Raw genomic sequence first — 18952 nt, forward strand, 5'->3', positions numbered from 1 at the left:
TTGGGGTATATGGTATTGTCTTTGAAGCGTTATGACATTGCTTGTCTTTTCGAGTGCTCTGGAAGAAGGAAGGCTGGCGTTCAATCATGGGAACTCTAGTTGGTGATTTTCAGCAGAGCGATAGATCACTACACATCTAACGATTCAATAGGAAGATGGAACGCATGGGGTATGTTAGATTGGTATCATGGCGTTTCCCTCGCGCCCTTACATTCTAGACTATTAGGTCATTTTCTCCAAATTGATTCTGGTACTTAGTAATCCACTTGATAAACTTAAAATACAGCGCTGCAGATCCGCGCAATTAGATGAAGAGAGGGACTCTGTGGTAGTATGGGTGCAATAGATGCTTAATCAACTTCATCGACCAATGGGTTATACTCCTCCTCTTCCTTGATGGTTTCACCAGCAAGGGTGGATTGTTTTCCTTTATCTTTCTTCTCAGCTTCGAGGGCAGCAAGTTTTGCCTGGCCTTCTTCGGTTGTTGAGTCGATGATTTCTTCGATTAGGCTCAACATTCCGCTCTGCATAGTAGAAGTGATCAGTAGGTTGTCTGATATGTCTTGATATTTGTACATACCTCACTCAATTTTCCAACAATCTCCTCGGCTTCATCTACAGACATCTTTCCTAGGACAACATTGATCTTATCAAGATCCTTAGTCTCAAGAGCTTTCTGAAATCCTGGAGGAAAAGTCTCAAAAATCTGGCGGGCCTCTTTGAGTTGCGGATCATCTGAATCCTTGGGTGGGATTTCGATGTATATTTGTTGGTTCGGGTCAACTGCATGTAGTTGGATTTGTTCAACTTCCTTCGTCTCACCCTTCTCCTTGGCAATTTCGATAGCACGGCCCTTGAGTTTGAAGTGTGTGTCATTAACATCATTAAAGAACGCTGCTTGGGCAGTATGGTTTGGGGTAGTGATTCTTTTGAAGAACAGTTGGACTGCGTTTGAGCTGCCACCTAGTTGTCTGCAGTACTGAAGCAGAAGAGCCTGGTGGACATATTGCTTTGTCAATGTATCCTTTCCGTCAATTTGAGCATTGAAGGCTTCGATCAGAAGTCCATCCGATTCTCGTTCTGCTAGAACAGTGGGATTCTTGGCGATGAACTCTGCACTCGCACGTAGATCCGATGGTTTGATCTTGCCAAAATCCTTGCCTAGTTTTGTGGCGTGATGCTGTCTATCGAACTCTGACTCTTCGTCGGTATCTTCTTCATCGATGTCTGCTTCGGCACCCGAAGATAGAGAATCAAACCCGCTAGGCTTTGAAGAGCCAGAGTTGAGAAGTTCGACGGTTTCGATCTTTGATTTTCCTGCTTTCTTGGATGACTCTGGGGCAGGTGGTGGTGTAGGGTCGGCCTTCGCCACATGTGTCGTATTGAAGCCGTCTCTTAGTCCCTGCGAGGTAATCTTCCTGGAGTCTTCCCGTTCCATCTTTTCTAACTCAGCTTTGCTAGCATCATTTCTTGTCTTCAACTCATTCTTGAACCCCAAGATACCCTTTTCAAATGCCTTCCATCTATCAGCCGCGTTCTTTGGAATTTCAGACGAGACCTTATCCGCCAACTTTGTCAACATCTCAGCATAAGTGGGAGCATTAGGATCCGGTTTCCCAAGAACCTGGGCCTTCTGCAGATCCTCAGGCGTGGTAGTATCCAAGAGTGTTTGGAGGACGAATTCCTCGGGCGTCCCTTCTTTAGTTTCAGAGCTTTCGATATGGGATTTCAAAGCATTGTGAAGAGTTTCGATACGAGATAATAAACGATCGTTCATTTGGTGTTCGAGTTTCATGTGGTCTTTTGTTTGGGAACGTTGTTCACGCTTGTCGTGGATATCACGCTGTTTCCAGCGGATGAAGGATTTCTTGTCCACGTTGGGGTGGACTTCGACATCGGAATCGTCAGAGATCTCGAGGTTGTCCCATTTTGAATAGTCGATGACCATTTTGGCGGTTTCCTCCTTTGAGGGTATTCAGCAGTACTGTTACTTGATGATGGTGATGGTACTGGTGATGACGATGGTGATGTAAGTGGGGATGTGATACGGGCTTGTTGTGTTGGTGGGGCACAGCGGGGTGGGTTGATTGGAGACCGACCTTGGCTGATGCAGAAACAAGCAGGTCGTCTTCGGCCTTCGTGGAGAACTCGCGCCGGAAATTATCTTTATAATCGTCTGGGCACTAAACTGGTCTCAATCTGGTCTGGACCTGGAACAAGAAAACATCCCTCGGTAATATCACCACCCTCGACCAGTCCCCGATATATTTTTACAGTCAACCCGAATTCGAAGCATCATACTTGGTAAGTCAGTCAGTTTACACTCGACGACATCATGATTGCGTGCGCGGTATGTTGCTGCATTTCGCTAACGTTTGTAGCTCTGCTAGATCCGATGCCGCCGTTCTAAGTCGGTCACGATTTTACTCCGAGCACAGTGCATACGCATTAAATGCGTACGATCTAAACGGCATCTAAAAAGCATGTCCGAACCGCGCGAGTCTACTATCCGATGATCCAACCTTAACATCTTCTATCACCATCTCAGTCCGTTCTCCCATCTTTCATATGATCGTATTTCGAAGTTTTAGAAATCTACAAAAGAAAGAAAATAAAATAAAATAAAAACTCGATCAATTGGAGCCACACAAATAACGTCGTCTGAATATCGAACCATAGTTCCCATATAATTCCACGCCGGGTGCTACTACGGGCAGCGCACCCCGCATAAAAACAAGCAGCCCTCTATGCTGCCCGCTCCACGTCCGTTCGCGGGGTGCATATTGCACGCATCGAAATCTCCACTCTTTGTATCACAATGTTCGTTTAGAAGTTTAATATCGCCGCTCACCCGATCTATACCCGCCGTTAACCCGTCGATACCCAGTCGAGTTGTTGGACACATAAAGGCACCGGCTCGTGGGCTTTGCACGCGGCAGAACCACGTGGGATGGGAATCACGATCTCTTTCGAATAATGAAAGTCGGATATTTCGGTCAATTGGGTTTCAAAAACGTTCACAGATTACTCGGCATGCTATAAGGTCTTTCTCTTCCACTTCACATCGTTACACAACCAACCAGCATCATCACCAAAAGCACGAAGAAAATACGGATCCAAAAGACGATTTGCATAAGACAGAATTTGGACGGTCAGAGAAAGCTAGTAAAGCTGCACAGGTTAATCTCAGCGCACGGTTAAGGAAAGATCCCGGTACTGTCGGTGGGTTTTCTGGGTTTGGTGAAATATGGCGATTGTTGAAGATTGCAAGGCCGGAAGCAAGATGGCTAGGAGGTATGTCTCTCTTCTTTTGTGCTTCCTGGGGTCTAAATATAATGAGTGGGTTATTGAAAATTCCAATGATGCTTTACTGACACTACTCCATGTGTAAAGTTGCGTTTTGCTTCCTTCTGGTATCTTCGGCTATATCTATGTCAATCCCGTAGGTGCTTCGTCGAATTTTGGGTCTTGGTTCTATGTTAATGATGGTCTAGGTTCTCGATTGGAAAAATCCTTGATGTTGCTACTCAGACCGACTTAGGGAAACTATTTGGCCTTCCAATGAACCAATTTTACGTCGCTCTCGGTGGGGTCCTTTGCATCGGCGCCATGGCAAACTATGGCCGTATCATCCTCCTCCGAGTCGTTGGCGAACGTATTGTCACCCGTCTCCGAACCCAGCTTTATAAACGCACCTACACCCAAGATGCCGAATTCTTTGATGCGAACCGAGTTGGTGATCTAATATCCCGATTATCGTCTGATACCATTATTGTTGGAAAAAGTATTACGCAAAATTTATCCGATGGCCTGAGAGCGCTTGTTAGTGGTGCTGCAGGGTTGGCGATGATGCTGTACACTTCGGCCACTTTGACGGTATGTTCATCAACCCTTTAGTAGATTACTTCTTGATGAATGTTTTCTAACGGGCAGCTAGGGTGTTATGTCACTTATGATCCCGCCTATCGGTATTGGTGCATTCTTCTATGGTCGAACTATCAGGAATATCTCACGAAAAATTCAAAAGTCCATCGGTGATGCTACGAAAGTGGCGGAAGAGCGACTCGGCAATGTTAGAACATCGCAGGCTTTTGCTGGTGAAGCTCAGGAAGTTGGCCGGTACAATAAGCAAGTTCGAAAGATATTTAAACTCGGGGTTAAGGAGGCTCTAGTCAGCGCTACCTTTTTTAGTACCGTATGTTTGATTAACCATCTTTCAACCATATTACACCAAATACTAATATCAAATAGACTGGTTTTGCTGGCAATGTTACAATCTTGGCGATTTTGGTGTTTGGCAGCCAACAAGTTAAGAACGGGCTTATCTCTATTGGAGAGCTTACGTCTTTCTTGATGTACACTGCATATGCCGGTTCGAGTCTCTTTGGACTTTCGAGCTTTTATTCCGAATTGATGAAAGGAGTCGGTGCTGCAAGTCGTCTGTTTGAACTTCAGGATAGAGAACCATCACATTCTTTGACGAGTATGTTCATCTATATCTAAGGTCATGGTTTTCTATATGGTACTGATATTTTACTTTCCAGAGGGCAAGAAGGTCATATCCGCAAAGGGGACTATTACTTTCGAGGATGGTAAGCTACCAATTAACATGGACGATAGTGTGTTATTTGTCTGATTTTTTTTCCCTACTCCAGTGGTCTTTAGTTACCCTACTCGCCCGGCAGTTACAATATTTGACGGACTGAATTTCTCCATCCCAGCCGGATCCAATGGTAGGATTTCCATACGATCTGAGAATTACTTGCTTGTTTACTAACCATAAATTAAAATAGTCTCAATCGTCGGTCCCAGCGGTGGCGGCAAATCCACTGTTTCCTCCTTGCTTCTGCGATTCTACTGCCCGAGCTCCGGTAAAGTTCTTATCAACGGCCAAGATCTAGAAGATGTCAATGTGAAATCTCTACGTCGAAAGATCGGGGTTGTCTCTCAGGAACCAGTTTTGTTTTCTGGAACTATTGCGGAGAATATTTCCTATGGTAAGCCGAGGGCAACCAGGACCGAGATTATTCTGGCTGCAAGACGGGCAAACTGTCAGTTTATTAGTGATTTCGTGAGTCTACCATCCTACATATTGTGTAACTTCCCAGGCATAGTCATACTAATGAATTGATTTTGTAGCCTGATGGATTGGAAACTTATGTTGGACCCAGAGGGTAAGGAATCCCCCCTTCACTTTTCTACGACCCTCGATTTTCGGATAGCTACTGACTAACCTTCGTAATTAGAACTCAACTCTCCGGTGGCCAACGTCAACGTATCGCCATCGCCCGCGCGATTATCAAAGAACCAGATATCATAATTCTTGACGAAGCAACCTCAGCACTAGATGCCGAATCTGAAACCCTGGTAAACGAAGCATTAGCAAAACTAATGGCCGGTTCAACAACTACAATATCAATAGCCCATAGATTATCAACTATTAAACGTTCTGAGAGGATTATTGTGTTAGGCACTAATGGGAAAGTTGCCGAGGAAGGGACTTATGCGGAGTTGACGAGTAGAGAAGGGGCGTTTAGTAAGTTGATGGAAAGTCAGCTTGGTGGGGCGCCGTCGGAGTATCCTAGACGGGAGATGGAGATTACGGAGAGAGAAGCGGATGAGGCTGAGAGAATTAGAGAGGAACAGGAGAGAGAAGAGGAAGAGGCGGTTGAAGGTGAAGAAGGTAGGGTGGAGGAGAGTGATGATGAAAAAGAGGAGAATGTGAGGGTTGCGATTGGGAAGGGAGTTGAGAAGGAGGTTGAGGAAAAGAAGAGGTGATTCTTGTAGATGTACTTTTTCTTTCTTTACTTTTTTTGTCTTTTGCTTGCTTGAAGAGTCATAGCTGGTCGGTCGATATAACTCGCTTTGATCTCTTGAACTCTTTTTTTCTTTGGGTTCATGCAGTCTATGTAATTTATGGGATGCTGATGGAGAAAAAAGACTACCTACATTTGTACATATAATATCTTCCGTGATACTCAATCTCTATTTGGATATAAAACCAAGACCAAAAAAAGTTCGTCTCCTAAAGTGGTATTAAATAGTCTAAATTTGATGATGGTATTTGTAAAAAAACGAGGATGGTCAAAAGGAGACGAAGGAAACATGATTGGTTCTTAAGCTTCATGACGCCAAACACCAGACATGCTAAAAAAAGATTTTAAAAAAGAACCTACTGGTAGCTATATTAAGCCATCATCACAAATATTAAAGTATCGAACTCAAGGGCCAGCTGTGATTAAATAAGAATCGCCAATCATTAAGGGGAGGGGGAGTGAAACCAGCCATTTCTACTCCCTCTCGACCCGACGTTTTATCCTCCTTTTTGTATTCGATCCCACAGGCCTATAAGGTCCACTATCTCTTATCGTCGCACGCACAGCCGAAGCATCAGGATCGCCTGTCTGGCCGTCACCACCCGGATGATTTATCCTATTCCCACCACCAGGGTTTATCAATCCCGGCACATTAGGATCCTTACTCGGTGGTAAAACCGGATGTTGGACATCAGGAACAGCCCCCCCTTTCTTCCTAGGTTTCAAAGTCAAGAGTATAATAACCCCAACAATACAAATAACCAACAGCAACATGGCTTTCCTCTTCGTGGTCTTCTTTTGATAACCACTAGCAACGACCAATTCCTTCTGAGCTTCTTTAACGTTTGTTTTCATCATTTCGACGTTATAGTCTATTCTGTCGAGGAGGGTGCCTTGGTCGATTACCATTGTTTGGAGCTCTTTGAAGATGTCGGCTAGTTCTAGGATGCCGTTTGCTATATCTGTGATTTCACGTTCACGTTGGACGATGGCGTTGTCGTTTGAGGTTAGGGTTAGGGATTGTTGCAGGGCGGAGCGGGAGTAGGATATGTCGTTTTCTTCGTCGAGGAGGGTGGTGGACATGAATGCTGGGTTTGGAGAGCCTGAACGTTCGATCGGTGGGGTTATTCCTGACAGACCTCGGAGACCTTCAATTTTTTTTCCAATCAGTATTGATACCTAAACATATACTTATAGAGAAGGGTCAAGTACGTTTTAAATAAGCCGCCTGCTTTTTTCGAAAAGTAGTACTCGACTGTTGAACCTTCGTCGCCAAGGATATTTGAATATTCTTCGCCATAACCTCCTCAGCCCTCGTACCACCCTGAGCGAGCCGTTCGATACGTTTTATCGCCGACTGACATTCATAAAACTTCGTAGTAATATCGGTGGTTAAATGTTCAATCTCTCCTTCCTCTGCAGATCTATTGTCATCGAATCCCGGTAAGACGTGTTTGGCGTGTAGTTTATCTAGCTTTTGAGACATTCTGGTGATATCGGAGAGGAGTTCTGTGACTGTATCCGAAGCGTCTGCCCAGCGGGGTGGGAGACGGTCCATTTCGATGATTGTGTCATTGTTTGAATTGCTACCGTTTAAGGCAATAGAGTCGTCCGGATCGGATGTTAGGAGGCCACGACGGTCTTCGTCTTGATAGTCGGGTTGGGAGGAGGAGAAGCGGGGACGTTTGGTCGGACGGTGGGAGTAGGATTGGCGGTAGGAGATGTACCTTTTTTTGGGGGGGTGGTGGAGATGTTAGTGGAATGTGGGATGGTTGTTGTTTAAGGAGGTGGGGGGTATGGAGTTTACAGGTTTGTACGGTCTCGCCACATGATCGCGAAGTGCGCCCCGGGATTACAAGTAAATTGGGGTCTGGTCGGATGCTATTGGGAGGTATTAGGGGGGTGAAGTCGAAGACGTTGGGGGTGAAGTCGACGGAAGGGAGGATGGAGAAGAGGTCCAAGCTTTGGGTGTGTGTGTGTGTGTGGCTTGTAAGACTGCGGCTGAAGTGGATAGCTATGATGGCGACGGGGTGGGAACGGGCGATGATGATGATGGTGGTGATAAGGCTGGTGGTGATGTGGAGACGTGGAGAAGTGCTGCGTAGGTAAGGTAAGAAGAGGTGGTCGTTGTGGTGATATCATTTGGCTGAAACAGCTGGTTCGAAGGGCAACGGGCGACGACGTTGCGTTACCTGCTTCGGGCTTGGCTGCGACAGGTACAGACTTCATCATGCTCGTTTACTATAACAACGGAGTCCGGCCTCTTAACACCGACACGGCGCTATTGATATTACGCAAGTCACATTACAAACAGCTCTGCAGCTCTGCAGCTCCGATCATGTACAGTTTAGACGTATGTAAGTACATAAGTGCCGGAGCTTGGGAATCAATTAATTTCTTTTGTAAGGTACTTAGTAGTTATATTACCTAAGTAACTATTAGGGAGCTTAAAGGAATGGTTATTAGTTAGTAAGGGGTAAGCTGCTTGTGGGTCGGTGATAGTGACAAGACAGCTTAGTCTTAGCTTCGTATATGAACTGCCAATTATTATAAATAATATCACATCTGAGATGAGATTTATACTTACATATATCGTATGTATGCTGTGACATGACATGTGCAGTCTGCCTGCCTGCCTGTCCGCCTGCATGATGATGATACCCACATCACCGGCACAGGCACCTGGCCCTGGCCTGGATGTGGATGTGGACATGAGTGCGGACGTGAGCTAAACGCCTGGGGATTCCTGTTTGAATATATATAAGGGGGGGGAGCTACCTAAGTTGAGCACTGCTACTACTTGTACTTAAGAGGTAGCTAGCTGGAAACAAAAAGAGTTCCAATAAAACCCCCTCCTCCTGAGCGTAGTCCTCTCAACCCGGCTCCCCTAGCAAATCAAACAACTATCCATCCATCCATCCATCCCTTCTTCAACTCTTCTCTCCTTCTCTCTCTCTCTCTTCCTCTCCTTCGCGCACACGAACAACAAACCATTCCCAATATCTTCATCTATACCCATCCTCTACTCTACTTTATCATCATCACCAGACCTTAACAATGGTATGTTTTTTCCTCTCTCTATCATCGTCGTCATCTACTCCAACTTCCCATCTTTGAGACTACGGTATCTCCGTTTCGGTTCCGTCACAGGCAACCCTGGAGCTACCTACCCCCCATCCTAGCCAATCCGTCTTCACTCCCATCCATCAATTTATTAAGCCTTTGTATCACGTCTCTCCTGGAAGCTTCATGAATAGCCAGCTAATCTACTAATTTCAACACAGGCAGAGGCACTCACTGAAGAACAAGTTTCCGAGTTCAAGGAAGCCTTCTCCCTCTTCGTACGTATCCTGAAATCGCCTATATCACACAGTCCATATCATCTATACAAAAAGAAAAATACATATCTACTATCTTCTTCATTTCCCGATCGAAGTGCTCTCCACCAAAACTACCACAATTTACGGAATTGATGGATAGATTGGGTGGAATGGTTGATTGGTTAGGACGATAGTGGGGCACACACCACACGCATATAGCGGGGGAAACTCAAAAAAAGGGACCACCACTACCATTACCACAAGAAATTCGCTAACCACGGAAGCTTCCCCACCGTCTATAGGACAAAGATGGAGATGGTATGTTTTGATTCCCTTTACAAAAATATATTTGAAATATTGTAAGGGGAAATTTGAGTTCTAACGTTATTACTATGGTGATAAAACAGGCCAAATCACCACCAAGGAGCTCGGAACCGTCATGCGCAGCTTAGGCCAGAACCCATCCGAGAGCGAGCTCCAAGACATGATCAATGAGGTCGACGCCGACAACAACGGCACCATCGATTTCCCTGGTAAGGCACAAAAGCCGGCACAGCCTGACCGCCAAGGCACATGCACATGCAACCCATAGTTACAGCTGAGGCTGACACGAGGCGTATTTCCTATCAACTAGAGTTCCTTACCATGATGGCCCGTAAGATGAAGGATACCGATAGCGAGGAGGAGATCCGAGGTAAGGAAAAATAATAATACTCCACCCTTTCGCTATTAAAATAAGAAGAAAAAAAAGAAAAGCTCGGCAATAATGGACGGTTCTGTTAACAAAATTGCGATTGTGTTTGTTTTGTTGGGGAAATGCAGAGGCCTTCAAAGTCTTCGACCGCGATAACAACGGTTACATCTCCGCCGCCGAATTAAGACATGTCATGACCAGCATTGGTGAAAAGCTCACGGACGCCGAGGTCGACGAGATGATCCGGGAAGCCGACCAAGACGGTGATGGAAGGATCGACTACAACGAGTTCGTCCAGCTCATGATGCAGAAATAGGCTTGATTCCCCCTTTTTTGCTCTTATATCTTCTGTTTCTTTTGAGCCCTGGTTATATTCGAGCCTCTTTCGACTGTAGAGGCCCGAAAACTCTGTTGTAAGGCGAACCGTTTCTTCTTGGCCTGCGAGCTTTCAAGTTGCCCCCCACCCCTCTGTTTCTATTTCTTGTTTCTCTTTTAATTTGAGATGATGGGCGTCGTGTCTTTTTGTGTAGCAGGCGATGAAGGAGGGAAATGCTGGACATAAACAGGAATCAAAAAATAACAAGTCAGTCGCTTTGGGATAGATAAATTATCTTTTTTTCCTTAAACCCTGCCTCTGCTTCTTTTTCTTTTCTTTAAGGATTTCCTTCTCCCTTTTTTATTTTCTTCAAGGACGGGTTTTATATACCCACCCGGCTCCTTAGCCATAATCAACGAACGGTAGATACCGACGAAATCCCAACCCTTAGGCTACGAGCAAAGTGTGGACCACGTCCGCAATACGAGACTAGGCTATGAGGTCCCAGAAAAAAAAAGCGTGTATTGATGATCAAAGCATGCAGGCTAGGCGAAGTTAATGATGTACAAAGCATGCTCGACCGACCGAGCGGGTAAGTATATTAAAAAGCAACCAGCAGCTCGATCATAGAGAGATTGAAAAAAAAACATAAGGGAAAAAAAAGAGTAAACCCATTCGTCATGTCATTACCACCCAAGTAGTACTTTTGATTGATCTTTCTTTAAAAAAAAAAACGTTGATCTTCATCATAGTAGTGATAAAGGGAGAAAAAAAGAGCCCTGCTTTTAAAATAGGACATGGCGCTGTTGATTGTAGTAAATAAAAAAAGAGTAAAGAAGGTATATTATCTAAATGCCGCTGGCACCGGGGGCCTTCTCGTCCTTTCGTAGGGAAACTAGGAGTCTATAGGAAGTTTCCCGGATTGTTAGTCGGTTGGTTTTTGTTTAGGTGAGGTTTTTTTTTCTTTCTTATATTGAGGGAGAGAAGAAACGTACTCTCTGAAACGTGTCTTATCCGACTTTGCGGTCTTGACACCCTTATCTGTCAGATCCACCAACTTTGCGATACGTTCCCAGGCGGTTCCGCCGACGGAGGTGTTTTCACGACTTTCAAGGAATTCCTCTGCTTCTTTTCTGTATTGTTCCCAATGAATAAAATATTAGCCATTGTTCTTTGGGGTTGTAAAGTGAAGGCGTCTTTAAATTGGTTGGTTGATTGATTGATTGGTGGTGCGCGCGTTTTCATACCGAGTCTGTTCTATGCTCTTATCCTTCTTCGAATTGTAATTATCGTAAAAGTCATCGATAGCTGCTCGTGCCTTTTCGACTGTTTCTTGCTTGCGAGATTCGGAAAGTTCGTCGCGACGTTGGATTTCGAGCTGTTGACGTTCGCGCCATTGCCTTAGAAAGATAAGTTTTTAGTATTTTATGTAAGATTGTATGTAAGATTTTGGGGGGGTTTACTTGATGACTTCGGGTTCTTCTTCTGGGAGGGAAGATGTGGATGGGAAGTTGGTGTTTACGACACCTGGCATGTAGGGAGCTGATGTGCCTGTGATGGTTCCACCGGGTCCGACGGCCTGTGAGATGAGGTGGTTAGCTTGGTGTACCTTATGTTATGGTGAAGCTTTTTAGATAGCTCTAGGAAGCTCCATAAGCTTCCCTAATTCCTCCTCTTCCTCCCCGTTCTTCTTCTTCTTCCCAAGCCCCAGAAAGCTATCCACCATCATCCATGTACAAGGGAAGTCAAGCTTAAAAGTTACCTCATTATCGGCAATTAAATCTGGAAAGCTACTCTCAAATTTGTGAGTCTCGACTAATCCATCACCGCCACCTGTTGCTCCACCTCCTCCGAGAAGGTCGCCGTCGTTATCAAGCGCGGGGAACTTGTCGGCGGAAAATTGGGTGGCTTCGTCACCTAGGATGGCTTGTTCGCGAAGGAACAGGTCGTCGGCGTCGTCGATGGGACCACCGGTTGGAGCGGTGACTCCGTCATCGAAATCCTCGATTGATGGGAAATGGGACATTTTTTGGTTGGAGGTTTTTTTGGTCTTCTTTTCTTTGGGGCGTGGTGGGTTTTCGGGGGGGTTAAAGGAGGTGGATGTTGTAACGGAGATGGATGGATGGACGGTGGGTGGTTGTTTGGATGGAGGCGGTGGACTGGAGTGGGTTTGTGTTGACGACGCTGACAAGTAGCTTGGACCTTGCTGCGCTCGCTAGTAGCTTGTAATGTAATATACCCCAGCTAAGCGGCTTAGAATATTATGGAAGCCATTGATATTCGGACATAACTCCTCCATTCTGTACGGTTTCTCACCTACAAAACTGGGGAATGAACTAGTAGGGAGCCGAAAGGGCTTTAATATACACCTGCATGAAATCAATTAGTTAATTAACGTTAACCAGCTTGTATAAGTTTAAAAATCTTGATTAAATTGTGCGTTTTGTCCCGTACTTAGACTTCGAATCCTGCCTTCCTTGAGTATCTATTTAATCAGACCTTGATTGTTTATCTACCGTGAAGCCGGTCAAGGCTATCCAATCCGATAGCGGGTGTTTAGTTTCAATATATATCACATTTATATGTTTATTAGCTGTCTCTGTCACTAGCCATACCGAGAATCGAGTGTTCCCGGGTGGACCGTGTCTACAATATGCTCGAGATTGTTTGAGTGTTCACCTATAACTATAGTCTAGAAACCTTAGTAGGTATCGTTCTAGCTCGACACTAAAAGACATCTCTATCTAATCTGAAATTCTTTCGGATTAGTATACTGCGGTGTAATTTTTTCGTTACCTATATGAAGTATATATACATATCCTTTCCTCGAACCCAGAGTTGAACTAGCAGTATCGTCAGCATCAGCTGACTGCGGCCTCTTAGATTACCATATACAACATTTGAGAGATGAGCTTTTATGACGGTTATCAACGTCATAGTATAACATGCTTGAATATGTTTTCTCGGTGTCGTCAAGCTAGGCCCTGTATCAAATCATAGACCATCCTCGGCAACCCGAGCCTCTAGGTCTGATGAGAGTATGCTTGCTATGCTAGAGTCCCTGTCTCGAGGCTAGACTTAGGGGTCCTACTTATAATTATAATACTCAACCGAGACTACATTTTTCTTCGTGGGGAACTTATTTTACCAAGGGCGTACATATCACAAGCTGGATATCATGCAGAAGCGTTTTGATGCAAGGCCAAAGCCGGATGCAGTGAAGAAGACCAGACATTATTTTATGCTCTGAGCCTGGTGCTTTACAGCCTCGTGCCTCTATGCCAAGTATATATATAAGCTTGACTTTTAATTAAGCCTACATACCTACATAGGTACTTATTAGTATCTTAACGTTGCATACTTATAACAAGGCTACATATATATATATATATGATGCATGGACGCAATCCCTGATATTAGTATGCTTAGATTCGTAGGGTCATAAGGAATATAGAACTTAGCAATCCGTGGAATAGAGGCATATTGTGTCTATAGTCCTCCCTTAACTCGTAATTTCGATAGAAGGGCCTAAAATAATCATATTGAGCACCGTATTACGCGCATTATAGCTACCTACTTAGTAAGGAGGTACCTAGGTATATATAGATACAAGTTTCGTGAATTCGAATTCGAATTGAAATTCACGACTATATGATCCAGAATGCAACAAGGGTTTGGTGTTGCAGACTTTGAGAGATGGCCAATGCTTGGCGTTTTTGAATCGCGTCTCGAACAGGTTCAAGCTTTTCTGGCCGTTCATCCGATCCTTCAACATCCCACATCACCCATACTCCCGTAGACTTGTCAAATACCATTTCAACAATCACCAAGCTCCCGGACAACCTCTAGTGCTTTTGTAGAATACTAACAACGAAAGCTTCGGGTGTATATTTCTGGTCGTGTGATTGTGACGTAGACACCGAGCGGAGCCTTTGTTCAACCTTCATTCGATCTCACGAACGAGACTTTTGACATCATCTGTTTCTTTTGATCAAACCAATCCGTGCAGGCGCTTTGAATAGCTTGTTTCCTACTTTCAATATGTCTCTTTCCGATGAAACTGTTTATTCGAAGCTGAATGCCCTCAATGAGACCCAGGAGGGTATTGTCTCTATTGCACAATGGGTCATGTTCCACAGGTACGATCTGGCCACTGTCGGGCTTTCTTTGGAAACGGGGTTTGCTGATATTATTGTGTTCATACAGGAGACACGCTAAGCGATTCGCACAAATATGGCTACAGCGGTTGAAGGAGGCGTCTGCTCCTCGAAAACTAAACTTGGTCTACCTCGTCAACGGTACGATTACCCAACCCTACCGCGCTATATACACGTTGGCACGGTGATTCTGACGATTGTTTTGTGTGAATAGAGGTTGTCCAGCAGATGAAGGCAAGGAAGAAGGAGGAGTTTGGGGTCGCTTTCGCACCGGTACGATAATACGATACATTTTGGTTTGACTTTTTGAGGTTGGGGATTCTAATCCTGTGAGTAGATAATGGCAGATGCCTGTGAAGTTGCGTATCGAGGCTCTTCGGCGGATATCCAGGGAAAGTTGAGGCGGGTTATTCAAGTCTGGAGGCAAAGAGGTATTTTTGATGTGGATGTGTTGGATGGGATTGATGCGCGACTGGATGGTACGTCTATACCTGGTGGTAGCTAAAATGAATTGAAGGCTGACGATGTATTTGGGGCAGATGTCGACAAGGGGAAATCTAGTACTACTGCGAGACGAGGGTTGGGTGGTGGAATTGGTGGCACCACGCCAGCAGAGCTTACACGCCTCGCTGCCGCTCAGAGCAAGCTCAACAACCAACTTACCCACTCTACGATCGCACTTGGGTCGGCTGGCGATGAGTACAAGAAATGGATGGAGGCGGAGGCTATTCCTCCGCCTGCAGTCTATGTTGCACGACTATCGCAGCTTATTAAGACGCTTGATATCGCCCATGCCGCCGTTTCGGATGCCTTGTCATCGCGAAGGGAATTGATCAAGAACCTGGAGACACTGCTTGAGACCAATAAAACCGCACTGGCAGGGGAGGAGTCACAGTTGAAAGGAGTGGAGGAAAAGAAAGCAAGGACGGATGACGTTAAGAAGGATGTGGAGAATATGCTACTTTCCGGGATGACGGACGATAAGAACGGCGATACCACGATGCGCTCCACAACACCAGACATTGAACCGCCACGGGAGATGGTCGAAGCTCTGACACCGCCACCTGCCACTGAAGACCCATCGTTCCAGGAGAGTGGGCCTTTTTCGTTCCAGCAGACTTCGCCGACCAAAACTCAGGCGCCCGTCGATTTACTCTCATCGATGTTGCAGTATGGGAACTACAGCAAGGCGCCTGCCGCGCCCAAAGCTACAGATAATCCCATGGCGGGGATGGAAGGATTGGATGCTGATGTCGTTGCGATGTTGCTTAAGGGTGCCAACAGTTCGAAGGGCAACGGCGCTCCAGCCCATGCTCAACCGCTCGCGATGGACGATGACGACGACGAGTACCACCCGTGAGTTGACATGTCGCCTGGTTTTGGATCTTGCGGTATATCTAAGGAATGCGAAACGACAAATAACATTGAGGGATTGTGTGTACGATTTGTGAAGGTGCAATGCAGAATCTGTTTTCTTTCTTTCTCTTTTCTTTTCCCCAGACTTGACCCTTTTGTTTTTTTTTTCAAACTTTTCTTTCTTATCGTTTTCCTGATTTCCATTGTTCGATAATATTAATATGCATCGCAAAAGCCTTCCTTTCTTCGGATCCTTCTCTTCCCCCTCTCCTTTCATCGTTTAGGTTTTGTTCACGATCATGTCTGAGAGCAAGGAACATGTGCATATGTCTTGTATTTTAAAAAGCGGAGAAAAAGAAGGGCCTGGTCTGAGCGCAAAGTCGCCGGATCTGGATATTTCGGACTCGTCCGGGGCCCTGAGGACTTCATCCGGCAGTGGGGCCAATCGAAGCCAACTTTAAGATGCGGTTCCTGAAAGTTTAAGACAGCCTCACCACCACTTCCATGCACCACCACAGACAAGACCGACCAGGCATCAAATAGGAACAAACCTCATCTCGATATGGTTCGGGCCAAGCCTCGGCCTGGCACGGGGCCTGACCGACCCAGATTCGCGGGCAGGCTAGCGACCCCAAGAAGGCAGGCCATGTGCAGCAGACTATTGGCTGCCGAACGAGCTTTTATCGTTTAGTTCGAGGGGCAGCAGCCATCCATCCCACTTCCTCATTTAATTCATTTAATTCCCTTACAAAGCTGGGCTTTCTTTTCCCGACATCTGCATACACATAGTACTAACCCGATACTTACCCAGTTGGCGATACTAACTAACCAAGCACTTCTTAATTAAATCTCGGAATCTCGAGTGGCTGCTGATACGCCCTCAGACGCTGCCGCTTTTCCACGGCATCTGTTCGATATTTGCTCTGCTGCCATGACGGAGGTCGACAGCAGCACGAATCCGCTCAATTCTAGCAATGGGAATAATGGATCGTCCATTCCTCATTCCACCGATGTAGCCGCTACTAGTACTTCTGGCGCCGGCGCTGGCACATCTGCTGAGACATTGACCAGTGTGCATACTATCAACAGCAGTAAGAGTGAAAGTGGCAGTGGTAATAATAATAGTGGGAGTAGTGGCATTGGGAGTGGCATCAATATTGGGAGAAGTGCTCAGCCAACCTCGCAGATACAACCTCCCCGCCTTATATTCGCCAATCCGCCCCCAGACGACGACCTCCAGCCGCCCCACCACCACCTTCATTCCTCCCTCGCTCATTCCATCGATCATCGCCAACCTCTCCACCACAATTCCCATTATCATCACCCTCACCATCTTCCGGATCTGCGTCTTCAGACTGACGTCGTAGCCATGTCTTCCTCTACGAACAACGCAAAATCCATTCCGGTCCCCTCCAGCACCCGAGCCTCTGCTGCAGCTCTCTCTCGCTCCAATTCCTTCCAAAGCTCACTCTCTCCAAACTCCGCGACAGGATCCCCATCAATCACAGGATTTCTATCCGAAATAACTCCATTGCCATCTCCAGTAATATCAGCAGACTCACCTGGTCCCTGGCGATTATTTAGAAATGGAAGCCTTAGCTCCCGTCCTACTTCTAGAGGCTCTATAGCATCGTTATCAATCAACGATCAAGGAGAACATGGTGCTGGTGGCGGTGGGAGCGACTCGATGCCAGTTGGTGTCGGCAGGTCGCCGAGTAAGCGGAAATTATACCAAGGGTTAAATCACATTGACGCACCCTCAGCGCACGATTACCGATTACATCAAAGTACGCCCCGGAGTGTTAGCGAGCAGGTTACAAAACTTGATGTTCCTGCAATATCAAGACAGAGTCAGACGGAAGATGGAAATTCAGAGTCAAAGGATGCATCGTCGTCGTCCTCCACTTCGCATCCCTTTAAGCGAGAAGAACATCTTGCTGGGAAACATGGACAGCAGAGAACTAGGAGTACGGCCGATCTTCAGGTCCCCGTTATAGTGGATGGGGTATCCGATTATCGTATTCCCGAAGATGGTAGCATTGTGCGGGAAATATTTACGGCTACAACATATCCAGGGAATAATATTCGACGTTGGCGGGCAGTCAGACTGCTCGGCCAAGGGACGTTTAGTAAAGTCATGCTGGCCACGTTAGAATTGAAGAAAAACACGGACTCAGAAGCTGAATTGGATAGGGACAAACTCGTTGCGGTTAAAATTGTGGAGAACACAGCGGCGGGAGGAGCTTCGAGGGCGAGGATAGAGAGTTCGCTTAAACGGGAGCTGGATATTCTGAAATCATTGAAGCATCCGTCATTAGTGCACTTGAAGGCGCAGAGCATTGAAAGGAAACGGGCGCTTCTCATTCTGGGTTATTGTGCGGGTGGTGATCTTTTCGACCTGGCGACGAGTGCGCCAAAGTTGTTGACACCGAAGTTTGTAAGGAGGATATTTTCGGAGCTGGTGGGTGCGGTGAGATATCTGCACTTGTCGGGGATCGTGCATCGTGATATCAAGCTGGAGAGTATGTCCCACTAGCCTTTTTTCAGTTTTACGTAATTGGCGAAAATGGTGATTAACAATCATTTTTATAGACGTATTGATAAACTTCACGGCTGAAGAGCTCGCACAATCCGGCGACGAGATAATTGCCTCGAATCGCTCGATTACCACGCTTACGGATCTAGGTCTATCTAGGCGTATAGACTTTGACGAACCCCTCCTGACAACTAGGTGTGGATCTGAAGACTATGCGGCGCCGGAATTATTATTGGGCCAGCCCTACGATGGCCGTCACACGGATGCATGGGCTTTGGGGGTTCTGCTCTATGCTATCTGCGAATCTAGACTACCGTTTGACCCTGTTCCCGGGGCGAATGAACATAAGATGCGTTCTAGGACGGCGCATCGGATAGCCAGGTGCGACTGGAAGTGGTTTAAATTGGCAGATACACCGCCACCGGTTGCAGAAGAGGGAAGTGCTGCTGCGGACGCTGAAGGGGAGCTAAGTATCAAGGAGCCTTACGACCCCGACTGGAATCCAGCCAAGGTCGTTGTGGATGGGCTTTTGAAAAGGGTTAAGAAACGGTTGCCGTTAGAGGAGGTGGAGAAGATGGAATGGGTGCAGGGGGCTATCACAGTGCCCCTAGAGGATCCGCCATCGACAGAGGAGTTGGAAGAGGAGAGTGAGTCTTCTTGATTGAGTCTGATTGATTGGTAGATAGCCTATTTCTCTTTCTCTCTCTCGATCGTTTCCTACCTCTCCGGCCTTCGAGCCAGCCACTTTCTTTCTTTC

At 46.1% G+C, this 18952-nt stretch overlaps 7 protein-coding genes across 7 annotated transcripts; 4 read left to right on the plus strand and 3 right to left on the minus strand.

The window, feature by feature from the left end:
• Positions 1-350: 350 nt before the first annotated feature.
• On the minus strand, positions 351-1948 carry AOL_s00043g594 (uncharacterized protein; the record flags this gene model as incomplete). Its single annotated transcript, XM_011121080.1, has 2 exons — positions 351-524; positions 581-1948. 2 exons carry the CDS (start codon positions 1946-1948, stop codon positions 351-353), a joined length of 1542 nt encoding a protein of 513 aa, XP_011119382.1.
• Positions 1949-2747: 799 nt separating this feature from the next.
• On the plus strand, positions 2748-5778 carry AOL_s00043g595 (uncharacterized protein; the record flags this gene model as incomplete). Its single annotated transcript, XM_011121081.1, has 10 exons — positions 2748-3294; positions 3394-3442; positions 3495-3876; positions 3938-4195; positions 4252-4483; positions 4545-4592; positions 4656-4733; positions 4794-5071; positions 5140-5174; positions 5247-5778. 10 exons carry the CDS (start codon positions 2748-2750, stop codon positions 5776-5778), a joined length of 2439 nt encoding a protein of 812 aa, XP_011119383.1.
• Positions 5779-6290: 512 nt separating this feature from the next.
• Positions 6291-7374, minus strand: AOL_s00043g596 (uncharacterized protein; the record flags this gene model as incomplete). Its single annotated transcript, XM_011121082.1, has 2 exons — positions 6291-6964; positions 7029-7374. The coding sequence occupies 2 exons, from the start codon at positions 7372-7374 to the stop codon at positions 6291-6293; spliced, it is 1020 nt and encodes a 339-aa protein (XP_011119384.1).
• A 270-nt stretch (positions 7375-7644) lies between these two features.
• On the plus strand, positions 7645-10146 carry AOL_s00043g597 (uncharacterized protein; the record flags this gene model as incomplete). Its single annotated transcript, XM_011121083.1, has 8 exons — positions 7645-7674; positions 7715-7917; positions 7983-8169; positions 9101-9157; positions 9439-9454; positions 9544-9669; positions 9771-9830; positions 9959-10146. The coding sequence occupies 8 exons, from the start codon at positions 7645-7647 to the stop codon at positions 10144-10146; spliced, it is 867 nt and encodes a 288-aa protein (XP_011119385.1).
• An 848-nt stretch (positions 10147-10994) lies between these two features.
• On the minus strand, positions 10995-12172 carry AOL_s00043g598 (uncharacterized protein; the record flags this gene model as incomplete). Its single annotated transcript, XM_011121084.1, has 5 exons — positions 10995-11049; positions 11142-11279; positions 11394-11546; positions 11610-11725; positions 11909-12172. The coding sequence occupies 5 exons, from the start codon at positions 12170-12172 to the stop codon at positions 10995-10997; spliced, it is 726 nt and encodes a 241-aa protein (XP_011119386.1).
• Positions 12173-14187: 2015 nt separating this feature from the next.
• Positions 14188-15663, plus strand: AOL_s00043g599 (uncharacterized protein; the record flags this gene model as incomplete). Its single annotated transcript, XM_011121085.1, has 5 exons — positions 14188-14285; positions 14353-14444; positions 14518-14576; positions 14641-14782; positions 14843-15663. The coding sequence occupies 5 exons, from the start codon at positions 14188-14190 to the stop codon at positions 15661-15663; spliced, it is 1212 nt and encodes a 403-aa protein (XP_011119387.1).
• A 927-nt stretch (positions 15664-16590) lies between these two features.
• Positions 16591-18856, plus strand: AOL_s00043g600 (uncharacterized protein; the record flags this gene model as incomplete). Its single annotated transcript, XM_011121086.1, has 2 exons — positions 16591-18181; positions 18252-18856. 2 exons carry the CDS (start codon positions 16591-16593, stop codon positions 18854-18856), a joined length of 2196 nt encoding a protein of 731 aa, XP_011119388.1.
• Between the last annotated feature and the right edge of the window lie 96 nt (positions 18857-18952).

This window comes from Orbilia oligospora (genome assembly GCF_000225545.1).
Source record: "Orbilia oligospora ATCC 24927 unplaced genomic scaffold scaffold00043, whole genome shotgun sequence".
In the NCBI taxonomy this organism is placed as follows: domain Eukaryota; kingdom Fungi; phylum Ascomycota; class Orbiliomycetes; order Orbiliales; family Orbiliaceae; genus Orbilia; species Orbilia oligospora.